General features: G+C 43.8%; 2 protein-coding genes across 11 annotated transcripts; both read left to right on the forward strand.

The window, feature by feature from the left end:
• The first annotated feature begins 1,463 nt into the window (after positions 1-1,463).
• GPBP1L1 (GC-rich promoter binding protein 1 like 1) lies at positions 1,464-17,388 on the forward strand. Its single transcript, XM_014872072.2, has 11 exons — positions 1,464-1,860; positions 2,299-2,413; positions 2,705-2,834; positions 3,194-3,477; positions 6,142-6,214; positions 7,346-7,539; positions 11,428-11,568; positions 14,985-15,143; positions 15,863-15,987; positions 16,852-16,954; positions 17,180-17,388. The coding sequence occupies exons 2-11, from the start codon at positions 2,354-2,356 to the stop codon at positions 17,324-17,326; spliced, it is 1,416 nt and encodes a 471-aa protein (XP_014727558.1). The 5' UTR covers positions 1,464-1,860; positions 2,299-2,353; the 3' UTR covers positions 17,327-17,388.
• A 153-nt stretch (positions 17,389-17,541) lies between these two features.
• On the forward strand, positions 17,542-23,057 carry CCDC17 (coiled-coil domain containing 17). Of its 10 annotated transcripts, XM_088169515.1 has the most exons (10): positions 17,542-19,949; positions 20,046-20,235; positions 20,480-20,644; positions 20,746-20,875; positions 20,991-21,117; positions 21,217-21,276; positions 21,363-21,493; positions 21,578-21,700; positions 21,921-22,090; positions 22,386-23,057. In XM_088169515.1, exons 2-10 carry the CDS (start codon positions 20,056-20,058, stop codon positions 22,521-22,523), a joined length of 1,224 nt encoding a protein of 407 aa, XP_088025641.1. In that variant the 5' UTR covers positions 17,542-19,949; positions 20,046-20,055; the 3' UTR covers positions 22,524-23,057. The 10 variants fall into 10 exon arrangements, with proteins under 10 accessions (XP_088025641.1, XP_088025636.1, XP_088025638.1 ...); XM_088169510.1 differs by having other exon boundaries at positions 20,746-21,117; positions 21,363-21,700; positions 21,900-22,090; XM_088169512.1 differs by having other exon boundaries at positions 20,746-21,117; positions 21,363-21,700.
• Positions 23,058-23,210: the final 153 nt, after the last annotated feature.

Consider the following 23,210-nt stretch of genomic DNA (forward strand, 5'->3'; position numbering starts at 1 on the left):
CTTAGGTGCAGAAGTGTTTCCATCTTTCCAGACTCCTCTATATAAAGGTAACATCTAGTTCCAGAAAGAAAAAAAAAATGAAAATGAAAGGGTTTATTAAAAGGGTGACCCAGAAGATATAAGGTAGTGATTATTTTACTCTTCCCCAGTGTGTGTTTATTTTGAGCCTTGATCAAAATCAGCTTTAAAACTTTTTTTAAAAATCCACATGCTTAAGTAAAGAATGACATAACATGCACAATGAAAACCAAAACTGATCAAAGAATGGAACCATATCCAAACAAAGAAAACAAACTCTGATAAGTCAAATATAAAAGCATAACAAGGCACATTTAAAGGCATCCTGTGAAACAGCTGATGGCATCAAAACAGTAATCAAACTTCTCTGTTTCAGGATCACTAAACTATCTATTTGCTTCTGGTTAGGTAGGATGGTTCAAGGAAAAAGAGGTCATAGCAGAATTACTCACATTTTGGTGGTGATGGTGGTATTTTCTATGGGGAAGTTAATGGAATATTATTTGTATTACTGTCATCCTCTTGAGAGGGGAGTCTGGCTGTACTGAAACAGGTGAGGAGTGACGAGTGCATGTGGAGATGAGGCATTTGGAATGGCCAGGCCTACCTGAAGTCCAGAGTCTCATCATTTTAGCAGCAGGTTTTAAAATTGCTATGAAGTGGGGAATCGCTTTCATCAGCTGCATGCAGTTTTTCCAGTGTTCCCTTTATTCTGATTGGTTTTGTTGCCCTTCTGTGGACTAAATCTGGGAAGTGATCATTTAAAAGTAAAAACGCCCCTTTGAGGGACTCTTTTTAAATTAGATTATTTCAGGTTTTGTTTTGATCAGAGATCAAATAGCTTTTGGCACTTGCACTATAGTTGCTCAATTTCCCTTTCAGTTCTTCTCTTTAGTCATACTTTGTCGTGTTTATGCCACTTGTATTGATGGAGTTGTGTTTGGTTTTTTACAGTGACGACAGTTCCTGTCTCACCTCTTTGATGGAAGAGGACTATGACCCAGAAGTGAACTCTTCACTGTAGAACAAGAAGCTCTTGTGGATTATTTGTTTCCTTTTAAAAGCAGCACCCAGTCTACGAAAAATAGATTAGAAGAGATTATTTTTGGACCTGGCTTTTTTTGTTCATGTGACCTATGTTTCAGCATGTAAATGGTGAAAAACAGGGAGAACATTTGTGCCTGCTTCTGAGCTTTATATCAAGTAGTGCTTAGCTCTGTGGAGCATTAGCCAAGTTACGTGGAGACTAGAGTATATCTATCCTAACATTCATTTTTTTTAAATATTTTACCTTTTTTTAGCAGATGTATGTGATAAAAATGAAATTTATATTTTAAGAGCACTTGGGCAGATGCTTCTTGGTTAGATCTCAGCATTTAGAGCAAACGTTTTTATGTAACATCATTTTTCCAGAGGGTTTAGGTTGATCTGCTGCAGATCATGAACTGTCCAGCAGCCTTGAGTGTATCTGTTCAGTATTAACCATGATGTTGCCCTGAATGTTGTCATGCAGACTTGACAAACCTTTTTGTAATGTAAAGGCTGATTTCTGTACTACCACGACCAGAGGAAATTTAATGAGGTGAACGTGGGCGTGGCCTTTTGAAATATAAATTACCTTCTTAGGTATCTTTTTTTTGTAGTGAGAGTGCAAAGAGAGGGTAAAATGAGCAGCTGAGGGGGTGAGGGGCACAGTTGGCACGAAGTGCGGCCTCTTGTGCTCTGCTTCGAGACGCACTATTGCCTCAAGGCTGGCCTTCCAGAATTCTGGAGAAGGAAGGAACCCGGAGGTCACTGAAGCACACAAACTGAGGACATTGGACTGCAGAGGCCAAACTCAGGGTAAGTGATCAGATGGATTTACTACTTTTCTTATAGTGTGTTGACGTGTTTCTAGATAAATTAAAGTTGAAAAATAAAGCAAAATGGTAAATTGGAGAACCTTCCACAAAAAGAGGTGGACTTCAGTTATACGAAGCAATAGTGAAATGTTAATCATTTTGAGCAGTAGAAATTGCTGTGATATGTTGGAAAGAACATAGGAGTGCAGGAGCTGGCATATGGCTGTCAACCTCATGGGTGTATTAATTGTAAACAGGAAGTAACTGGGAATGTTGAAGTTCTTACCTATTTCAGTCAGAGGAACAAAGCAGGAGAAGTATAATACAAAAAACTTCAGCACTTTCCCCCTCCTATTTGTATAGGCCAAACTTTGAGAGGTAAATAGTTGTATTATTTCCGTTTGGATAAGATGACAGGGAATGTTCTTTTCATTTACAGAGCCTGGCCATGAGGTTTGATGCCTCATTTTATTGAAGGGAGACACTGGACCTAAATGGCGCAGCATGACTTTGTTCCTGCCTGGCTTAACTTCTCAACACCACAGTCAACCAAGGTAACAGTAATACAGATCAGCTCCTTTCACAGCTCTGACCATGGGTAAGATCAGTGTCTTGGGTTCTCTGTGATTCTGTGGGAGACAGGTGGATTTGTGAACCGTTCTGATCACATCCAGGCTCGTTGACATTGCTGGCTAATCAATGCAGTTATGGATGCTGTATTGAAAACTCATACAGGAATGTGGGGGTTGGTGGTTTTTTCAATTAGGCAAATGTCAGTGCTGGCCTGACAGGCTCCTGGAGAGTCCAGATGAGTGCTTCATTACATGACATTTTACTTTCTGCAGTCCCCTGCAGCCACCTTTGAGAAACATGGAGAGCATCTTCCACGGGGAGAGGGCCGTTTTGGCGTGAGCCGCAGGAGACACAACTCTTCCGATGGATTTTTCAATAATGGGCCCCTCCGAACTGCGGGAGGTGAGTAAGAAGGGTCGGAATGCAGCCTGAGAGCAAACATTTGGAAATATTCTACAGAATGAAGAATTCAGCAGAACAGAAACATTTTCCCAAGCTGTACCTTTTCAAAACATCCTATGCGGAAGTTGTACTACTCTCTTCTCCTGTGCAATGTGCTCAGGCCTTAAAACATTTTCATAGTAACTGTATGTGCGTTGTGTAGCTTGATTTGTTTTCTAATACAGTCACACAATACTTAGGAAGTTCAGATCAGCAGTTACTTGGTGAACACTAGCTGAACAACAAGAACAACAACCTGATATTTCCAGTATTCTTCATACTGTGTTGATTTTTTAATTTGCATATCTCCTTTTGTTTAGACTGCTGGCACCAGCCATCCCTTCTCCGCCATGATTCTGTAGATTCTGGTGTTTCTAAAGGAGCTCATGTTGGGCTTTCTGGCAGTCAGGCTGGCTGGCATGGTCCCTCACGGGGCCATGATGGTGTGAACCAGCGTGGAGGAGGAGGAACTGGAGTTCATCGCCACTGGAATGGCAACTTCCATTCTCGGAAAAGTTCTGCCTTTCAAGAAAAGCTGCCTGTTGAATCCAGGGAAGAGAAGAAGGAAGATAAAGAGCATTTGCAGTTTGAGGAGGAAGACTTTGTAAGTGTGTAGCTTATCACTAGAAGTGGAAGGTGTGAGAAATGGCTTTTCAGGTCTTGTTTGTATTAGCATTGATAGGTGGCGAGTTGCATTCCATTCCATGTTTGAGACACAGTAAATTTAACAGAATTATTCTGGCACTGATAGGATACTGATTGGTACTCAGAGCCCTCAGGACTTGAAGACATGTTGGATTATGGGGTTTGGCTCATATGTTTTGCCAAATGGTTATTGGGAACTGAAGGCATTGTAACATTCAAGCCAGGTCTTCAGTGAAACCCATATAAAGTGACAGAGGAAAAGTAGTTGTATGGACTTTGTGGCTTTGCTTACAAAGCCTTTTTTTTTCCTCCTAGAAATATATCTGTTCAGCTTATCTTCAGTTTGCCTGCTTCAGTCTTCCTGTCTCCTTCACTCTGATATGTGTTGGTGTTGTGATAACCTTCCCAAGCTTGTTCATGACATGCTCAGACCTTTGCAACCATCTGCCTTGAATCTTCTGCCTTGAGCAGTATTATCAGAGTTGTTTTCCTCTCTCTCTCTGTTAATCTGTGGATCAGGGTTTCTTGAGCCATTTCTTCCATCAGCATCTCCAGTTCACCAACTTTCTTCTTATTCAGCATTTTGATTCACGTGGTATTATCAGTATGATAGTCTCTTACATCCTGGCTCTATTTTTAATAGAATATCTTTAATTTTTCAAACTTTATCAAGCAGTACTTGGACTTACAACTTTAATCCTTATCATATGCCTTCCTTAATGCTAATGCTTTGAGAGATGTGCACCTTTTCTGCTTTCTCTTTTCTATTTAATTCTATTTCTCCTGACCCCTGAAGAGTGTTACATAATCAGACCATGTGTTTTTCTTTCTGCATCTATTTCTTGCTGTCTCTAGACTCTTCTTGACCAGTGTAATGAGGAGAATATCCTCTGTAAGGTTCTGGTAACTCTGTCCCTTCCCCTAATGCAATTCCTCTGTCTTCATCTTCAGTGCTGCCTCCTATAATGAGAGGTCCTGGTGATACTGTGCACACTTGTGTGTATCATTGTCATGAGGTTTTTGCTGTCTGATTCAGCATTTGTCTCTGGAAGGCTGTTCACAGCTGAAATTGTTATGGCAGTTTGATGGCTTCTGATTAGGAATTTACGAGGCAGAGTGAAATACATGAATACCCACAGCTGCTTCAGGCCAAAATCCAGAGCCTACACTTAAATTGCCACAGGAGGCAGTTTGATTTAAGCTGCTGGGGTTTTTTCAGTGAAGGGCCTGGGAGGTGATTGCATGCTCTTGTTCAGCTGCTGCTGCTTGGAGCAGGAGCCCGTGTCACAGGGTGGTTAACAGCTGGAGAGTGGGAATAAAGCTTGTATGTGGCTTTTTACTATTTTATTTCTCAAGAATACTTAATTCAGGCTATGAACCTGTGTTTTGACTGTCAGAAGCTGTCAAAATCTAGAAATACTACAATGATTGCACTTGTGCCTCTCTTGTTGCCTATCTTGGTCTAAATCTTTCTTCCATGTACTTCATTCTCTTCTTCAGTGCCTTGATGAGTGCCTTCCCAAGCTACACGGCTGTTTCTTCTCTAATTACTTCCCTCATTTTTATGATGATAATACCACACGCTGGCTAGCAGCAAGCTTTGTTTAGTAACTCCTGTACTGACTTTGCCATAGTGCTCAAACTGCTGTATGCTGTGGTTAAGTGTGCAACTGTTAGGCCTGTGTGGCTGAGAACACTTTTCCTGAAAGGTCTGCAAAGCAGGCTGTTACTCTCAGTGTGAGCACCCCTGCCTGACCTGTAGCTAAAAATTGAAGCACTTAAACAGAAGAGTTTCTGGAGACTGAGGCAGGAATTTATGCTATGGTGTGGCATTTTTTCCTTACTCTTATAGAACAGAAATACCTACTATTTCAGATGCTCACTATTAGAGAGTTGTGCTGTCACCATAGTAACTGACATACAAGAAATTCATTAAAAAGAGGAAAAAGATGGCTGTATTTTGAACTGAGGTTATTTGGGACAGGGGAAGAGGAATAGCTAATCAGGAACACTTGTCCTTGAATGCTTAGATTTTCTTCACTGTGCTTTGAGCTTGGACATGTCTGTAGTTGTTCCACCAAGTTGAATTCTGAAACTGAATGACGTTTAAGTCTGCAGAGAGCACTGAGTCTGCGTGCACTCTTGTCCTAAAAGGTGGACTGAGGCTTGATACAAATTTAAATGTAGCTTTTCTTTGTCAGTAAATATATTCCTTTATATTATGAATCTAGTATTGCTTTGGGATTTTTTTTTTAATTGGCTCATGCATAATTATTGTATTAAAATATATATGAAATTAGGATAGATTCTGCATATACTGATGGTATAGATTCTATGTTCTTTTTTGAGCTGCTGGTCAAATACCTAATTTTTTAATACATGTACTGGTTGGTGAAATCTACTTAATTATAGTAGAAACTAGAGGAGTTATCTTGAACCCTCTGGTAGTTCCACTGGAAATACAGACTTTTAGATGTCTTGTGGCAAAGCACTCTCTTCCACTTTAAGTGCTGTTCAGAGAAATCTACCCATACTCTGATTCCTGGAAACAAAATGTTAATACTGATTATTTTTTTGTTATATGTGAGATAACAATATATTAATTTACATTGTCTTTTTACAGCCATCTTTGAATCCAGAAGGTGGAAGACAAAACAACCAGAACAAACCTTTAGGGACACCTTCTGGAGTATGGGGTAGGTGAAGATCACTGTACACAATGCTGATGATGGAGCAGAAGGTTGTAAGCGATGTCTAAATGCTGGGTTTTTCACTTCAAAATATTTTAAAGATTTAAGTGAAGTAGACAGTTTGCTGTTTTCTGTCCTTTGTTGTTTTCCTCCCTCAGTCTTCCCTAATCTCTTGGCCTTTTTGTCTATTTGAAGCTGTGCTTCTCTTGTCATAAAAAAACAGCCAGTGGCAGTAATGTCACTGTTGTGTTCGCTTCCTGTCGTGCTGCAGTTACAATTTCACACAGACATCACTTGAAGGGCAGAGCAGATTGGAGTGAACTAGACATTAGTTCCTGACTTGGGATCTTCACAGTGGAAATACAGCAAAGCTGTCATAGTTCTGTGGTTTGAGTTCAGTTGATTTTTTTAAACTCAGAAAAGCCTTGTTTTTGATCCTGATGTACTCTGTGAATCTACGCCTTAAAAAAAAAGTGAAACAAGGTACCAGTTCTAGCAGTTAAACACAGAGTTGTTACTATCTAGTTGGGTTAGATACTGTAAATAGTACAAATGCAGAAAGAAACTCAAAAACACTTCTTGCAATACTGTTCGGTTGTATTCTTCTTGCATGTTTGTCAGGTAGCTATTTTTCTGCTCAAAACCTAATGACAACATTTATGGGGCTTTTATCTGTTTATACTGGTAGTATTTTTTAAATTGTTATACTCCTCGAAATGTGCTTTTTGGCCTAAGAAGCATTAACTGTGCTTGTTTGTAAAAGTAGTGTGTCTTCTGAGGTATAAGTTACATAAATATTTTTGCTCTGTTAGTGAACTAACAAAGCTGATCCATGTTGCTCAAAAAATGCTCATACCTGTTCTGATTTCTGTAGAATGGTGCAAGGCTGTTAACTGATGTCACTGTAGGTTTTTCCTTTCAGCATCAGGGGAGCTGTTGTGTTTAAATTAGAAAAGATTGTATTTAGATATCCACATCCGGTATCTTCTCTCAGAGCTTAAATGAAAGAGCAGCTGATGGGCTCAGAATCAGATGTGCAGCGTCTAAGATGGAGAGGGAGGAACTGGAGCAGTACACTGAAGCTGTCCTGAAACTGAACATCTGTATTTCAGAATCTCTTGGTTTTTTTTTTTACAGAAAACCCCCCTAGTGCCAAGCAACCTACCAAGATGCTGGTCATCAAAAAGGTTTCAAAAGAGGATCCTTCTGCCGCCTTCTCAGCTGCATTTACATCACCTGTTTCTCACCTGGCAAATGGCAACAAAGCCACCACTATTGTCCCAAGTGTCTACAAAAATCTGGTTCCTAAACCTGCAGCTCCTCCTTCCAAGGTACAGGGAGTTCCAACCAAATTAATGAACTGCAGATCAAAGGAATCAACCCCCTAACAAGTAGCAGGAGTTGGAATCCAGTAGTTTCTGGGTAGTGGCTTTTACAGTAGAGGTCTATTTACTGCTAAAGTTGTTGTTCTCTGTTAAAATGCCTTTTGGGTTTGTCCATAGGGAGAACTAACCTCTGACTACACTGTGGTCTTTTTGCATGGGTGTGTCCTCATGCATTAGACAAATCCTTATCTTAATAAGACAAAATGAGCACTGCTGGAGAGGTGGAATGTGTGCTGCTATGTGCTTCAACTGTTCACATGACTACCTTGAAAAATCTTTATTGGGTTACAATACTTTGATGTGTCCAGAACAATTGAGGCTAACATCAGATTAGATTGTAACATCTTGTAATTCAGGTGTAATTTAGTTGAGCTGTAAAAACAATCTGGTAAAGCCATGGGGTTTGTGCTACAGCTCTTTTACTGAAGGAAATACAGTACTGCTAAAAAAAAAACTAAGTATTGTTTTTTTCCTTAGTTCTAGGCTTAATCATGCCCGTTTTTCCAGAGAACCAACATGTATAGATATCTTAGAAATTTTGAAGAATTTATAGTGAAAGTATTTTAAAAGCAAAAAAAAAAAAAATAGTTAGGTTATTCTTTAAAGAGATGTCCAAATACTTTGAGTTCTAAAATTTATTAATTACTAATGCGGGCTGCAACATTCCAAAAAAATCTTCCCTATAACTACAGTAGATAATTCTTACATATTTCAAAGATAAAAGCAAAATAAGAGACTCACAGCTTCTTTTTGTAAGAAAGAAAGTTTAGCACTTTTTTGCCTTTTGTAAATTTTTATTTCAGGTTAAATTCTGCCAGCTACAGAAAAGATTATAGTGGTTAAAGTGATTCTCAAATAATCTCATCTATACACTTAATTTGTCAGCTAATCTACTTCTTGGTAAGATGAGATAAATTTACTCATTAGAAACGCTATTTATAAGGAGTTTTTCATTCTGCACACAGTTTTCAATCCATATATGTTCTTATTTAGATTAGGTAAACAAACTTCAGCTTCTAATGAGTGGGAAGCCTCCTGTGGCTTTAATTTTTGCTTTTAGAGCTTGATTGATACATGTGTAGATACAGTCTGACCTGGGTTTAGTCTGGATGTTTTGTATGTTCTTTGAAACAAAAGGCCAGAGGTACAGTTTCTGACCAGATTGGTAGATTGTCTCTGGCTTCAAAGTAAACAGAATTTTAGTGAACCACAATGCATGTAGCTAAATCTATGTTACTGGCTATCATATGGAAAGATCTTTTCTGAGGTCTAAAAGTTAATGCTGTACCAATGTAGAGACTGAGAGATGAAAATGAACTTCTGAAAGTTATGAGAATGTGTGTTGTTAATGCTGGTCATCATATACCCGTTACTTGGCAATGTAGAATTTGGGCATAAAAATCTGCTTGGTTAATGTAGCAGCTTTAGAAGCAGCTACAACAAGCGCAACAGTAATTGCGCAGCAAGTTGCTCCTTACAGCTAGTTATGCAATTACTGTTGCATTGGTTGTAGCTGCTTCTGAAACCCATGGACAGAGGTTTTTCTTTAATTCAGTCAAGGAGAATTGCTCTTGAAGCTTTTCCTAACCATGTTCTGAAATTAGACTGTATAGGTTTTGATTCTTCAGATAAAAAGAGTACATTATTCAGTGCTCATAGTTGGAACGAAACTGTGAATGATCTGAAGGTTCAGCATCCATCAAAAATAGTGGTAGGGGGGTTTTTTTAGCTTGCTTTACATGTTACATAGTTCATTTGCATTCCAGATTGTTTATCTGTATTTAAATCAGAGATTATGGCAGAATGTAGTGGTACCTGCCTAAGTTCCTTTTAATTAAAGTTTTTACTTCACTGAATCCAGTAGGCCTGGATTACACCTGGATTTATACCTGAAATATTGCAGTATTGATATCAAAGGAAATGTTCTTGCCTAGTGGAAAAGCAATTAATTTTTGATATGTAGCCCAAGAGATCAGTCACATTAAGCAGGCTATAAATATGTACTTAGTGATTTAGCCGCTAATTTCTGAGCGCTTACACACTGACATGGTGCTGTGATTACTGGGGCAGTGTGATATTCCTAGGTGGTGGGGACTGCAGTGGGACTTATCTTCTGATGTCATCAACAGTGCATTTGTTAATGAATGGTGACCATTAGCAAAACCAAAAGGTAGGGTATCAGCATATCCTTAGCCAGAAAAGCTGTGTGCATTGATGTCTTTTTAAAGTCACAGCCTTAAAGCAGCTGTGGTAGGATGCATTAGCCTGAAGACTTCTGGAAAGTTATACAGGAATTGCAGTACATAAAGCAATAGAGGAGCCAAAACATTCCTTTCCACAAAGTCAGCAGTATTGGAAAGCTGTCACAGGAAAACTGAATGAAGAATGGTTTTGTTAAGTTGTACCAAGTAGTTCAGAAAGGAAGAGAGCTGGTGGCAGTGAAACAAGTGTGTTCTTTCTGGCTAATCGAGATAGCTAATAGCTCACAGTCAAGCAATCCATGAAGGTCACACTCAGCCACCCAGGGAAAGCAATAGGAGTCTGTCTTTGGATCTGTCTGAGCTGTGAGCTGCCTCTTTGTGGAATCCTGGAGAGCAGCCTTGGGCAGCTGAGAGCTGGGAATGGAGCAGTGCAACCCTGGAGAGAAACTTCTTGTCGGAGTCATACTGTACCCTAATTTTAGTACAGACAATAAATATTGTGCAGATTGGGATATTTCTGAGCATTGAAGGGGATGTTTTTAATGTGTGCTGTGGATGCCATAGAATCTATTTGATAGTGTGGGATGCTCATTTTTAAGAGTGGAAGAGGAAAGCTGATGGCCTCCCCATGCAATGTATTTTTTTAAAAAATCATAAAAGAACCCAGTAGACAGTGACAACAAACCAAAGTAGTGCCTCTGTTCTCATTGCTGGCAGATTGCAAGATCTATTGCATCTCAGATTTAACTGAATCCCATTTGTGCATTAATTATGTTATTAGTGTTTTGAAGGTGGCTTCAAAAGTCAAGGGAATCTGTGTGTTTTCATGTTCTGACAGTGTCTTGCTTGTGCTACTTGGTACAAGTTTCTTCTTAGGATTGTTTTTGTAAAGACTCTCACTTCACAGTGTTTGTCCCTGACTGATAAGAGAGCTTCAAGAGTAACATTCCAAGTAATAAAAACTTAGCTTGAAGTCTTTGCTCTTCAGCTAAATGGCCAGTGTATTCAAAGGGATACTGCAGAGAGTATCCAGGCCAAAACAAGTGATCTCGCACTGTAATAAGCTGGCTGCTTTTGCTTCTTTTTCTTGTTCTTCTTGCTAAATTGGTGCAATGATGGACACTTTCAGAGCCCTAGGAAATAAATAATTTTCATTCTCACTCTAAACAAAACTATTGCATGATGATCTTCTTCCTCACACAGGGAAAATTCCTGTCAAGTGATTGGAAGCCTTTCTTTGTGGTGTGCAGTGTTCCCCTAAGAAATGTCATTTTAATTGGGATTTTTTTTTTTAATTTCCCATCTGTGGGTATCTGTAAGATGAATTGCATTACACAGTGGTGATTCCAATTAATGAAGGGCAATGCTGGATTTTCTCTGTGAGCTATTAATGGTGTTTTACTGAAGGGTGGTACCCATGAACCAGAGTTGTGTGCGATTTGGGGAAAGCAGAAGATGCCAGGGGAAAAATGATGGGTGTTGAAATAAACCCGTTGAGACTGTTCTTGGAAGAAAAGAAGAAAATCCATACAACAGCCAATATAATGCTGCTTATTTATTTCAATACTTGCAAACAACCCCTTCTCACGCCTTGCCATTTACTGCCTTGTATTTTGTGTTCTCTTCAATACAGCCAAGCCCATGGAAAGCCAACAGAAGTGAACATAAACCAGGCTCGCTGTCCTCCACCCGTGACTCTGCCTTTACCAGTCCAGTGTCTGTAACCAAACCAGCGGTACTGGCAAGTGGCTCAGTCCTCACCTCTCCCAAAGAGGTAAGGGTTGGGCTTAGGGATAGGGTGGGAGCTTTTGTCACTCTCACCTACTAGAGAAACATGATAAAGCCCTCTCTGCATGTGGTACCTACCTTTGCACCCTTGAGGGATGACTCATTTGTACATTCTTAGCACATTGTGCCACATCAATGAGACACTAAAAGAAATAGAAATTAGGTTTATGTGGCTATAAAGCCATCGGTGTTTGTTCAACTGTATTAGAATTTACTTCCAGTAAAAAATAATACTAATGCTTTAAATGGTGTTGTGTAACAAGACGTGCGTCAGCTTGGTGTTATGGGAGGGCAGATACCAAGAACTGATGTGAATAGGTAGGCAAATTGATTCCCATGATGTTTTTCAGTATAGGAAAGGAAGGGGAAGGAAGGTGATCTGCCTAATTTCCTTTCTCTAGAACAACAGCACAAGCACTCTGAGGGGTTTGAAGGAGTTTAACATGTGTACATAGGACTTTTCAGCTACAGTATCTGTTTTTAATTTTGGCATTGGAAGGAGGTAATCTGCTGAAATGGAAACTGACTTGCCCCTGGATTTGGTCTGAAGTATAGAGGGAACCTTGTAATAAAATTCTCTTAATATTTCAGCAATAACTGTGACAAAGCACAAGAAAAAAAAAGAACAAAAAAATAGAACAGACTGTGATAAATTCCTGGCCAGTGCAGCTGCTCTTTGCAGGTTCGACTTGATGATCTTGGAAGTCTTTTCCAACCTTAATGATGATTCACAACGTCTGAAATTAGCTTGTTTTGACTGTAGAATTGGGGAATTTTTCTAGTTGTGCATTTGTCTTGTTCCGTTATAGACATTACTTCTAAAATAAGGCGTTGGCATCTTGAGGATTCTCTGTTTTGCAGACTTTGCTTTGCAGTAACCTGCACTTTTCTGCCTTAGCCACAGCTGAGTGTACAAGCAGTCATTAAAGACAATAGTTAATAAGCAGGCACCTGTCACTTTGACAAATAGATCTTACACTCTGTTCCTTTCCCTTACCTTGCTTTTCTCTCTCTTTACACCAAGTTCTTTGTGTTGCTGACAGACTTCTTTTTGTGTAATGCACAGCACAGTATGGACAGTGTAAATATCTAAACTTAAACAGGCTTTTACCTCAGCAGACTGGAAAGAGGCATTCACTTTGTATCATACAGGAGTAATGCAAGTGTTTCCTTCACCTGACCCCAAGAAGGTCTTCTGTGAAACTCCAGTCAATGAAGATGTTGGGTACAAACCGGAGAGCTAAACATAAAGGGGTTTAAAAATTCTTTCCAACTAAAATGGACACTTGTAATACATTTTTCTTTGAATCTGTTGGAGATTTACAGTATGAAAACACAGGTCTATGGCCAGTAGATAGTACTGCAGTCCTGGTTCTCCAGGACTACTACACATAGTCTCTGGCTTTGTGTTTCTGAATTGGGGCTAATGTGCTTCCTGCAGAAGTGGTAAAAATAGCACCTTTATTCGTAAGAGAGCGTAGTGTGTTGAAAACTAAAAGGGTGCCAGCTAGTACTGGCCCTGTCTCCACAAGCCAGTCTAAGACAACCAAGCTACAACATAAAGCCTGAGTTCTTAGAATGAATTCAGGATTACTTTTCTGTAAGAGTAAGTAAGTTCTGTAAGAGTAGCCATACCAAAAGACTGAGATGCCTTGATGTTTCAGTCAAAGGGCTAAGCTTACTTTAGAAGAGATGCCAGTTTATTGTTTTAGTGCTAAAGAATAATGTTTTGTAAAACATAACTTTTCTGCAGAAAGTTATGCATAAAACCAGAATTGAGGTGAAATTAATTCCCTTTCAGAAATCTGCTGTTTCTAAACTTTAGCTGTAACTGGCTTGCCCTGATGTGTAAAAAATTTAGTCCCTCAGTAGTTTATTAGAGATCAAAACAGCCACTAGTAAAGAGTTCAAGTTGAGTATTTCAGATTACCAGAAGACCTCTAATTTAGGTCTCCTTTGTTCATTGTTACCTCTTGTCACTGCAGTCAAACCAATAGTTATGTTGAGAGCTTAATTTCACTCTTGTGTCGGCTTTTTATCCTGATATTTGCAGTCACTCGTTAGGTCTGTTACAACTGCTGATTTGTTTCTTACGTATTGAATTAAGCAAAATCTGAAAGGTCTGCCTCATAAATTACTTCCAGGCTGCACTTATTTCCTTGCAGGCATTATTTCACACCAGTGTTCAACATGCAACAGCCATTAGAAATATAAGCAGCTGTTGCTGCCTTGTTTTTGGTCTAGTTCCCTTGATCTTTGCCCAGAACACTGAGTGTGATAAAAATTTTTGGCACAGGAGATTCATTTTGAAGAGCCTGAATTTGCAACCTTCCCCCGCAGCTTAAAACAGTGTGTGGGGAGAAAAACACTATAAACTTCAGGAAATTTTACTGGTTTAATATTGATTTTTTTTTTTTTTTTTTTTAAATCAAAGCATGTACATGAAGAAAGAGAGTAGTTTTGCTTGCAAGATTCTGGTGTCAGTTATCCATAATAATGATTAAATTCCTCATTGTTTTAGAGTAGCCAGACATGAACTCCAGCGGGAGGTAAGATACTGGGAACTTTACCATAACATGTTCTTAGATTCCTTTTGTGTGCCCAGTTAAAACAAATGGAACAGATAAAACTGAAAGCTCACCTTGGTTAGCAGTGCTCCTATTGCAGGATCATGGCCAGGTACTGCCAGTGGGCCTGGTTCACAGACTCCAGATTATTAAGAAATCTTAAACATTGTGGAGGAGCACGGGAGGTTTCCTTGTGTTCATGCATTGAGCTGAGCAGATTTCCCACAGGCTCCAGGGCTGTCCATGTCTGGCTCCACACTGAACCATCTGGGCTGAGTGTACAGAGCCAGCAGCTGGCAGCATTCTCTCCAGGAGAGGATTCCAAGGCTGTGGCTGCCTGTTCCGCACCCGGTTGTGGTTAGTTAAGGATGTGGCCACTCCCTGAAAGGAGACTACCTGCCCATAGCATAATTTCAGAGTAGAGTCTGTCAGGATGACTTAAAATACAAATTTGAACTGAGTCTGATCTGCTTAATTTGCTAATTTTTGTAGGCCAGGAATCCTGCATTAAGTTTTTTGCCTGAATACTCTGTTGTAGGCACCGGCTTGCTTGAGAGAGTTACATTACAAAGGAACAAAATAAACATATTCATGGCCATGTGAATTGACTCCTAGGGGAAGAAAAGGAATTGAGTTGGTAATGACAGATGGAAGAAGTGAATGTGCAACACGCATTAGTATTTTGATGGGAATTTGACTTTAGGTTGGGGTTTTTGAGGAATTAAGAGCCAACCAAAGAACTGATGAGTGTTTGAAAGGTGCAAGCACAGCCGCTGAAGAGGTCTCAGGTTTGCAGGAGTGCAGTTTGATTTCTGTGTTCTCCCTCCCTGTGCAGAGTCCTTCCAGCACCACCCCTCCCATCGAGATCTGCTCCTCGCGCCTGACAAAGCTGATGCGCCGGACCACTGATAAAAAGAGCGAATTCCTGAAGGCACTGAAGGATGATAGAAATGGGGAGATAACAGAAAACAGGGAATGTGACAAGCTGGATGATGTAAGATCACTGGCCTTCTGTTTTTATGATCATTATTATTGAAGGAGTTGAGGTTGAAAAAGCCCTGAGCAGTGTATGTGTAATTCAGGCTCTGGAAGAGGAAGGGAATGACTCCCACTGGTCTGGCACATGTGCCAGTGGAAATAGTGCACAGCAGTGATGGAGGGAGATGTGTACAGCAATGAAATGCAAGTGGATAAGTAATAAATGAGGTGGAAGGGTCACAGATGTTAAAAATAATCTAGATTTTTTGCAAGGATTCTCTAAGGAGAGGAACAGTATCATATTTTAACATCTTAAGTTGCTTTCCAACTTTCCTATCAGACTGCATTCACAGAAAAGTAGAATTTTGTGCTTGTGAAAGGTGCAGGAATGTAGGTCAAGCCTCAGAGGCTCAGACCAGACCCTCAAATGCATAGATCTGTGCCTTAATGTGTATGTAAAATGTGTCCTTAGGAGCATTTAATTCTCATAGTTTTCTTGCTGTCACTCTGAACTGCTGGTGATGGCTTTGCAATGCCAGCACTCACTCCCTTGGCACAGCAGCACAGGCCAGCAAATGTCCTTTGTCCTGTCACAGCCAGGTACACACTGCTACAGCTTCTGTAAAAAACACTGGCTCAAGGTGAAAGGCTTGGCTGGACTTTCAGAGGCAGAAGCTTGAACTTGGAACTGCACAGTCCGTGCAAGCACACTTTGATGGTTTTATTTTTCTTTAGATGGAGAGCAACAGCACACCAGAACCAAAGGAAAACTGGGAAGAGAACTGCCATCAAAATGGCCTTTCTCTCCCTTTGCCGGAGGAGGGGGAAAACCTCTCCCATTCATTGGAAGCAGAACACAGGTGAGTAAATGGCAGAATAAAGTGTCTGAAGTAAAGGAGGGTGATTCCTTGGGCTGTGTAAGGAGAAGGAAATTATTTTGAAGAAAACTCTCTTTGAGAAGCAGCGGCAGCTGTGTGTGTATGGAGAAGGAGGTATGTGGGTTTTGTGACTAGTGCTGGACTGGGTGCGGTCTTACTGAAAGTAAAACAAGACACCAGTGACAGGTGAGCCAAGGCTTTACCAAGGTCTGTAATTAAATTCCAGTGCTTCTTTAATGCCACATCCCCATGTGTTAATGCTGCCTAGAGATACTTATCTGCCCACACTGGGAGTCAGCATGAACCAAGGGTGATTCTCGTTAATTTGCAAGCAGGGGTCCTAAATGTAATGGTTTGAAGACACACACCACGCTTTGTTTGCACTTAGAATACTCCTGTGCTGCTTTACATGCTGTAAAAGTGGAGGAGACTTAAGAAAATATTTACCTGGTATCTCAGGCTGTATCTCACATCAGTGAATAAGCAGTGTGAGCATCTGGTGCAAGCAGATAGTAAAGTTTAGGAGATTCTGAACTGTGATACTGGTTTGGTTGCCTCATGTCCTCCTTCAGTGTCCTTGAGTTAGAATTTCGAATCCCTGCCTTCCATCAGGCTGGTTATGTACCCACTGTACAGGGCTGCTGATGGTTAAATATTTGTCAAAGACATTGAAAAATGGTGGGTAAACACAAAGGATTGTTAAAGTGATCTGTGATAGAGAAGATTCCCTGGTGAATTTGAAGTGATTTACTACAAAACCTTGTTTTTCATGGACAAAGTGTTCCTTCCTTTGCCATTGTTCCCTTGCTTTAGTTCCCATGCCCCTTTTATTTTCTCCACAAACAGGTTATTGAAAGAAATGGGATGGCAGGAATATCCTGAAAATGAGGAAAACTACCTTCCCCTCACGGAGGATGAGCTCAAAGAGTTCCAGATTAAATCAGAGCAGGTATGTTTACAACTCTTCCTACTTGTAACTGCTCTTCTCCCTCTCCTTTCTCAAGGGTGTTCTAAAGGACCAAGCATTTAAGCAAGGCTGTAGTAGAATGGATGATTCTGCATTATCTGTGTGTGTATATACAGTTAAATAATGTGGCAGTCATGTCAACAGAGGGTTGGTGACAGTTACTCTCCACTCTTTTGCTTGTTTTAAAACTTACTTTCATTCCTACAGCGAAGAAGAAATGGATTTGGGAAGAATGGATTTCTTCAGGGCCGTGGCTCCAGCCTGTTGTTCCACTGGGGAAGCACTTTTAAGACAAAGATTGAGGACTCAGACACGGAAACAAGTAGCAGCGAAACGTCAGATGACGATGCCTGAAACTGGGCACAATAAAATTAAAATAAATAAAACCAACCCAATAAACTCAGTTCATAGTTCAACACGTGTTTGGGGTTGTATAAACTAAACAGAGTTTATTCTGTCTCCAGTCTGTTCAGTTTTTTCTTTTGTTGTTGATACTTCATGCACAAGGGAAATAATTGTATCCCAAAGAAGAGAGAAATTGGCTTCTTTAGCTTTTTCTTTTGGTTTTGCCCTAATGCTTACTAGAAGTTTGTGCAGCTAGCAAATTTTGACAAAAATCCCTTGTGGGGCAGTGCACAAGTTCAGTCGTGTGAGCAGGACACAAGTGGCTGACTGATCTCTGCAACAACAAGCTTCTAACAGTGCCGCCGCATTGCCCAGCGCGCGGTAACGGTGTGCTAAAACAATCATTGTCGATGACAAAATGGCTTTTGAAGTTCTAATTATGTTAAATTAATGCTAATAACATGAATATTTTATTTTATTTTATTTTTTTTGGCGGCTCGGGGAGCTTCATCACTTAACCAGGCGTTTGTGGTTTTCTTTTTTTTTTTTTTTGGGTACAGCTGTAAAATATTTGGATATAGGAATTGTTTGTGTTCTTCTTCTTGCAGCCTTGATATTCAGGGTGGATTGTAAAATATAAATTTTTTGTGAGATTTCAAAGATTAAGATTATTTTGATAACATTATTTACAGATTTTAAAAAGTGACTATCACATTGAGTCTGTATGAGGGGGAAAAACTACTGCATCAAAAATAACTAACTTGGAATAAATATTTTGCATCAGTTTGCCAATTCTAATTGTCTTTCTTATGTAAGGAGAGCTTTCCTCTAAGGGACCTGCAACTTTGGGGGTTCAGTAGCACTGGGGATAAACAGTTTCTTCTCCCGCTCTATTTTTCCACTTGGCAAACATTGCTGTAGTGCTCAGACTGCAGGAGCTGAACTCTTCCTTTAAGAAGGGAGAGGGAGAACAATGCTGAGATGACAGTCCATGTTTGGGGATTTTTTTTAAAGAAAATAATTCAAAATTATCTTCTACTAAAGCAGTTTGCTTTTTTTTCCGCTTCATACAAAATGGTGAAGCTCGACCAGTCGGTGTCACTTGTTCCTAGTGCAATGCTGCTGTTTATGTTCACAACGTGGCAAGGGAATGTCTGAATCCAAAGCTGTTTTCATTGAAATCTTTTTTAAAAATTCATGAAAACATTTCTATTAGATTAAAAAGAATTTTACAAACAACTCAGTTGTGGCCTAAGCTATTTTAGTGTCTGGTGTAAGTTCAGCTTGTGCACAAAGGTTTTGGATTGGAAAGTGTTCTGGGGTTGTGCACTGTGTTTGTTTGGGGGTTGGACTGAGTCACACAAAACCTGGTGTTGCTGACCTGAGGGGGTTTGTCCCAAGGTTGTGCCTGTGTGTTCTTAATCCACTCCTGGCCAGGCAGAGGACAGAAGTGTAAGAAAATGATAATGTTTAGCCCTGAATCTTTGCATCTGGATTCAGGGGTGCATGCCCAGCATTTTCAGGTGTAACTCTGCTACCTGTGCGTCCAGCTCCTGCTGGCTCTGTGGTGAGCCCCGGAGGAGAAGGGCAGGGGGTCCTTTCTGCAGTGGGGCATTTCTTCATCCCTGTGCTCTGGAAACCAGGGGCTGAGGCTGCTTGGGGAAGTGCTGGGGCTCCTGTACGACTTCGCACAAACCATCTTGTCCCTTCTGAATATTCAAACACTGCTGTTGTCTGGAAAAGCCTATCCGTTTTTTAAAGTTTAACTTCCTACATCCATTTAAACCAAGTTATACAGACCTGTGTGCACTCATCTCAAGAAATGGAGTAAATTTAAAAACCCCTTCACCTCAGATCCATGCTCACAGCCACTTGGAATGGGGGAATTGGATTGCTGAGCACTCTGGAGTGGGACCAGCCTGCCTTGGGACAGCACATCCTGTCCTGTGTGTGATGGGAGCTCCTTGTGCTTCTTATCAGATGTTGTGCCCTGACCCTCTTGTGTGGGTTGTGCTGGGTTTAAACATTGATGAAACTTTGGAAGCGACACTGGCAGCCTCTGGGGCTGAGACAGGTGGGGCAAGTCCCCATCCATCGAATGGCAGCTTTTTCCTGAGCAAATCATTATTCCTGATGGGTACGACTGGCAGTGAGGTGAGGGAAAAAGCTTGTAGGGACTCGGCAAGCGGAGCTGAGGTGGGTGCAAGGATGGAATGCAGGAAGCTTTTTTGGGAACAAGGGCAGGGCCTTGATACCTGGCAAGAAAGGGCAGAATGAGCTGTTTCACCTCTGTTGGAGGTTACGCTTAGCTTAAAATCTGCTGAGGAGCAGCTAAGTGGGAGCTGCTGCAAGATGTGCATGGGGCACTCCTGGACAGCCCCAGGGCCAGCACGCCTGTCAGCGAGCACTTTATAACCACAGAGGGACACAGGGCAGCAGGGCCTCCCTCATCTTGTTTTCTTTGGATTGCTCAGGTGGATTGGTGACCTTTTTTCTCCATTCCAGTACCCGGGGTAAACAGTGGGAATGTCCTGGGCTGGCTGGAGGCGTGGCTCTCCCTGCCCAGCACAGCTTCCAGCATAGCAACAGTGGCTTCAAACACTGCAGCCACCGCTGCCACCACCGCCAGCAGGTCTGTGCACACTTCCAGCCCCTCCCAGGGTGCCAGCCCCGCGGGGGGACCCCCTCTCCCTGTCCCCTGAGTAACCCCACCTGCTCTGCTTTCCAGGGTTTTGGACATGGGGACCTTCCTCTGCCCCCACTGCCGCTTGGCGTTCAGATCCCGACCGCTGCTGCGGGTGCACCTGGAGAAGCTGTGCCTTGGTTCCCCGACACCCAGCAGGTCCTGCCTCCATGGGGGAGACCCTCTGTCTGCGGAGGGAGCACAGGGCACGGCAAAGAAACCACAGGACATTTCGGTAGTGTGGAGCTGGGTCTGGCATAGAATGGGGACTGGGACAGGTGCTGGGCTGGGAAACAGGATATCACATCCTGGATCCGGCTTGGTCTGACCTGGGATAGGCCTCCATCCTGCCATGCCTGCCCCACACAGGCAGCCCTTGGTGCTTATTTTGCCAAAACCAGAAAAGTATATTATTAAGTGTGGGGGGGAATTGGGGGAGGGTGAGGATGTCACCCTTTTCTTCCCTCTATGTCTGCGAGGTGGGGGTGTCCCAAAATACAGAGGACGCTGAGTCACTCCATCACTTTATGCTTCGTGGGGGACCAGGGCGGGTGCGGGGAGCTCCCCTGGGGGACGTGCTCACCCCCCGGGAGAGGGCCCTGCTCCGCACGGCCGACCCCGCTTCTGGGAGGCTGCCAGTGGAGGTACGGTGAATCCCCAATGCCAGGGTGGGCATCAACAGCCCTACGGCTCCCCAGGACTGGGGGGCCAGCCCCTCCTTCCCTCTGAACCCTGTGTACCGCAGGAAGAGCCCCCCCGGCAGCCGCTCCCACTGCAGGGACACCGGCAGCAGCCGCAGGAGCTGCTGGAAGCCCACGAACACCGGGTGGCCGCCATCCGGGCCAGGACCCAGCAGCTGGAGCTGCAGAGAGAGGGTAGGCGCTGGCAGCGGTTGTGGGGCAATGGGCAGGCCCGTGTGGGATGCAGTGACCCCCCGAGGGTGGGGCTGTGGGGGCCGTGCTGAGCCCCCAGCCCCTCACTGTCCGTCAGGGCTGTGCCGGAGGCTGGCGACACTGGGGGCCAGGGCACCTCTGGGCCCCCAGCCCGAGCAGGGGGAGCCGGAGCCGAGCCAAAGCCCCCCCGCCCAGGCCAGACAGGTGCGAACAGCACAGCACAGGTGAGCCCTGGCCTGAGGGGTCGCAGCACAGAGCCCTGACCCTGTGGGGTGCTCTCCATCAAGGGGCCCTCACCCCTCATTTGCCCGTCTCCTCCCCAGGGCCACCCTCCACCTCGACACCCTCCTGCCGGCCGCGGGCCCACTGGCGGCCGAGGCCAGGTGAGGGGTGAGGGTCTGTGGGCGATGGCAGCTCCGAGTGAGCGCCCGGCCAAGCCCTGGCCATGGCTGATCCGGGGCCCTGGCAGGGCGCTGCGACTGTCCTACCTGTGCTCCGGGGGACAGGACCCAGCCATCCTGGACCAGCTTCTCCACCTCCAGCTGGAGGCCACGGTTCTGGAGAAAGGAACCGCGGGGCTGAGCAGGGGCAGGCGGATGGGTAAGCGCCAGCACCAGGCCCGTCCCCCCACAGGGACTCTGGCCCCACAGCCGGCACCTGAGGCACCCCCGGCTGTGCCAGCAGAGCCCCCCAGCACTGGCACACACGGTCTGGGTGCAGCACTGCTGGCTGTGGAGCTGGAGAACCGGCGTCTGGAAGATGAACTGCTGGCACTGAAGATCAAAAGGGAGAGGAGAGCAGACGCTGGTAGGTGATGAGTCCCCCATCTGCACCCCACAGCCCCCGGCTGCCTCTGTGGCTACACCATCAGAGCCCTGGGCTGGACATGGCTCCTGGAAATATTGGCAAGTGGAGGGGGGCTGCAGTGAGCAAGGAGAGTCCCAGTCTCCAGACTGAATGCAGACCTGGTGAGATGCCAGGAAAATGGCTGCTGTAAACTCCACAGTGACCAAATCCTGTTGCCCAGGCTCACGGGCAGCCCGGCGGCGCACAGAGGAACTGGCCCAGCTCCAGGCAGAGGTGGGAATGCTGCGATGCCACGCAGAGCAGACGAGGCCATGGCTGCACTCTCCTGTCTTCCCACACCCAATAGCCCACCCACTGCCACCAGCCCTAGCTGTGCCAGAACTTTTCATGGTAAGAGTCTCAGCCCAGGGCGATTTCCAGCTCCCTGAGGAGGGGAGAGAGGAGTTGGGATTGGGCTTCCAGCTGGGAGAGGATAATAGGTGTGGAGGTACAAGCTTGGGGACATTTGAGATCAGCTCTTTGCTGCATTTGGGGATAGAGTGACTGGGGCAGGAGGTGAGTCCCCACCAGTGTGGGACCAGGGGTATGATTTGCTCTGCACACCCAATGCCACGTGTGAGAGGATGGCCAGGCACCTCCTACCCTGCCACCTCTTCCCCTTAACATCACATTTTTCCCTTCCCAGGAGCCCCCTGGGCCCACACTAGGGCTTGGCAGGCCCACAGCCCATGTGCCCCCTGGACTCCCCCTCACCCCCTTTGTGGCCCTGGAGGACCCTCCTCCTGCTCAGGAGCCCCCAGCAGGAGACAGAGCTCGAAGGTGAGCCAGGAAGAGGCCATGGCCCCACTGGACTACCCTGCCACCCCTTCCACCACCTTCAGTGGCAAAATGGGGCTTCAGTAACTGTCAGAGTGATGAAGGGATGGCAAAACCTGTGTTTGAGCAGATATAAAGTTTAGGCACCAGTTGTGCAGTTGGTACCAGAATCCCACAGTGGAACTGTACAGAATGACTGCTGGGACCAAAGAGGCTCCAGGCATTAGAGCAGGAAAAGGACAAGCAAACCCCCAAGCCAGCAGCAAACTGCGTTTGTTCAGCCTCCACCGCAGGAGGGAGCCCACAGCCAGAAGAGTGGTTCAACCACTCCTGCTCACGATGGTGGTTTGGGGACAGGCAGAAGGCACAGAGGGGCACAATTAATTCCCTGCCCTCAGGCACATCCCCACATGCAGCCCTCTGTAGGGAAAGCCCAAGCCGGGCATGCATAGCTCAGCCCTGGGAAGCAGCAGAAGCCACAGCCATCTTTCCAAAGCATCAGAGGCCCTGTGCTACATGTTTAATAAAAGGCTTCAGCTCATTTCTCTTCCCTTCTTGGCCTTTTTTTATAAACACATCCCAGGGCAGGGTCCCAAACCCACCTGGGCACTGAACCTGGGTCAGGGGACAGCCCCATCCCCTACCTCAAACCATCAGCACCTGCTCCTGCACCCCCTCCTGGGTGCAAAGTGGA

The sequence above is a fragment of the Sturnus vulgaris genome, chromosome 9 (assembly GCF_052056855.1).
Source record: "Sturnus vulgaris isolate bStuVul1 chromosome 9, bStuVul1.hap1, whole genome shotgun sequence".
Taxonomy (NCBI): Eukaryota; Metazoa; Chordata; class Aves; order Passeriformes; family Sturnidae; genus Sturnus; species Sturnus vulgaris.

Excerpts from the sequence above, each read along its gene's own strand:
- GPBP1L1 (XM_014872072.2), top strand. The coding sequence starts at position 2,354 with ATGGCGCAGCATGACTTTGTTCCTGCCTGGCTTAACTTCTCAACACCA. Across the intron at positions 2,414-2,704 it reads CAACACCACAGTCAACCAAG|TCCCCTGCAGCCACCTTTGA; the intron begins GTAACAGTAATA and ends TACTTTCTGCAG. Across the intron at positions 6,215-7,345 it reads GACACCTTCTGGAGTATGGG|AAAACCCCCCTAGTGCCAAG; the intron begins GTAGGTGAAGAT and ends TTTTTTTTACAG.
- CCDC17 (XM_088169508.1), top strand. The coding sequence starts at position 20,056 with ATGGGGACCTTCCTCTGCCCCCACTGCCGCTTGGCGTTCAGATCCCGA. Across the intron at positions 21,118-21,216 it reads GTGCGAACAGCACAGCACAG|GGCCACCCTCCACCTCGACA; the intron begins GTGAGCCCTGGC and ends TCTCCTCCCCAG. Across the intron at positions 21,701-21,899 it reads GGAGAGGAGAGCAGACGCTG|TGACCAAATCCTGTTGCCCA; the intron begins GTAGGTGATGAG and ends TAAACTCCACAG.